Source organism: Anguilla rostrata, chromosome 13, assembly GCF_018555375.3.
Source record: "Anguilla rostrata isolate EN2019 chromosome 13, ASM1855537v3, whole genome shotgun sequence".
Lineage (NCBI taxonomy): Eukaryota > Metazoa > Chordata > Actinopteri > Anguilliformes > Anguillidae > Anguilla > Anguilla rostrata.
In genome coordinates, this window is record NC_057945.1 from 39023914 (window position 1) to 39025631 (window position 1718).

Genomic DNA, 1718 nt, shown 5'->3' on the forward strand with positions numbered 1-1718 from the left:
ATGCCTGAAGCCTGTCTGTCAGATTGAATGCATTTACTGTTTCTAGAACTGGAAGCATTGCTGGTCACACTGTCTGAAAAGAATGAAATGCATTTGAAATGTGTTTTTTTTTACATTTGAGCAAAGCATTCAAAGAATAAAAACAATGTTAAACAAACTGAAAAACAGTTTGATTTGTTTCAAGACAATATTTGATACATTGTACTTCAAAATAGAATTACACACAATATGACTTTGAAATAAATAACTAAATACATAAGATAGAAAGAAATGACTCACAAAATGATAATAGACAGGGTCTGGATGTGAAGACAAAGTAGAATTCACTGATGCGCCGTAACAAAACATGCACATGTACTCACGCACACACACACACCTTTAGGTGTGAAGTTTCAGAGGAAACTACAAATCCGAGGGAGGGAAGAATCTCACCTGCTCACCACGCATAAAATATCACAACATCATCCACACCCACTCCTTATATATCACACCATCATCTCCACCCTGACTCCACCCCTTAAATTTCCCCCAGGCTCACAGCCAGGCCTTTTGTTGCTGTAGGAAGTGTGACTTCTTTGGCACAGACTTCTTGATCGGATCTATCTAGATGCATTGCATTTGTTCCATTTGTTCATGTTTTAAAAATGGATATTCTTTTTCCATCTCACTGTTGTTTCCATCACCAGGTACAATACCCAGGAGAAAGAATCTTTTTAATTTACGAATGTATTCCCTGAGGCTGCAGCTCACAGTCACACTGTTTAATTGACAGCCATTTATTGATAGACAGACTGAGTTGAAAATTCCAGGGTATGTCAGTGTAGCATAATGGGCAAGGAAAACGGCTTCCTAATTTAAAAGCTACCTGTATGCGTGTATAAACAAAATGTTCAACGTAAAATCAACTCTGATAAGAGTTAACTGTTAACTCCCACAGAGCACATTTGGTCCTGGGATGACCCATATAATCTATGTCAGACTTAAATTTAACATTGGGAATTTTGTTGTGTATGTAGGAACTAAATAAAGTAATGTACACATAATTAATTAAACATAATTAACTGGTATATAGACATTTAGATTACCTATACACAGCTTTACACGATAGTTCTTAAATAAAAGTAGAAACAAATACATTAGCAAACTTCTTTATTATTCATTTGAAACTGCAATTTTTATGAAAGGATGTTGTTCAATAAAAATTAGACTTTCATCATATCTCAGCTGAGCAACAGAATTGAAAAAAACTGAAACAAAAAGTCATATGAGTCAAAAGAGTCATATGTTTTTTTTTGCATGACAAAACCATTATATTGAAATATTTATTTAAATATGCCTGCTGTGCAAAATTCAAACTTTCAGATAAGATCAAACAGCAGACAATTAGAAAAAAAATGAAATCTTCAGAGAAAATTGGGGAAGGTGCACTGTAAACCAAACTCTTCTAAATGAAACATTCAGTACAGACAATCGTTGGATGCATCATTGCACAAAGAATTGTATTGTTAAAGACAATCACTGAGGCTGAACACCTGTGTTTCTACCGTAATGAGGTTCTCACATCCTAATTTTGCAACTTGAGAAGAGAAACCCGTCACAATAAAATGTGCTCGTTCAGAAGTTCATCGCCACAGGAGGACAGAAGATGAATTGAACACAAGGACATATAACCTGTGATCTCTGTTTCAAGAGACATATTTGAGGCAGGTGATTCACTG

The 1718-nt window shown here is 35.2% G+C and overlaps 1 protein-coding gene across 3 annotated transcripts in view; it reads right to left on the reverse strand.

Annotated features, from left to right (window-relative positions):
• LOC135238289 (transcription factor PU.1-like) overlaps positions 1–439 on the reverse strand; it is a 6539-nt gene extending 6100 nt beyond the window's left edge. The window contains exons 1-2 of one of the 3 annotated variants that reach the window (XM_064306068.1): positions 377–439; positions 1–69 (exon numbers count right to left, since the gene is read on the reverse strand). The exon at positions 1–69 is cut by the window's left edge and continues 14 nt beyond it. In XM_064306068.1, the coding sequence (XP_064162138.1) occupies positions 1–58 (58 nt within the window). In that variant the 5' untranslated portion in view covers positions 59–69; positions 377–439. Of the gene's footprint in view, positions 74–279 lie in introns of all 3 variants that reach the window. The other 2 variants (XM_064306066.1, XM_064306067.1) reach the window with 2 other exon arrangements.
• Between the last annotated feature and the right edge of the window lie 1279 nt (positions 440–1718).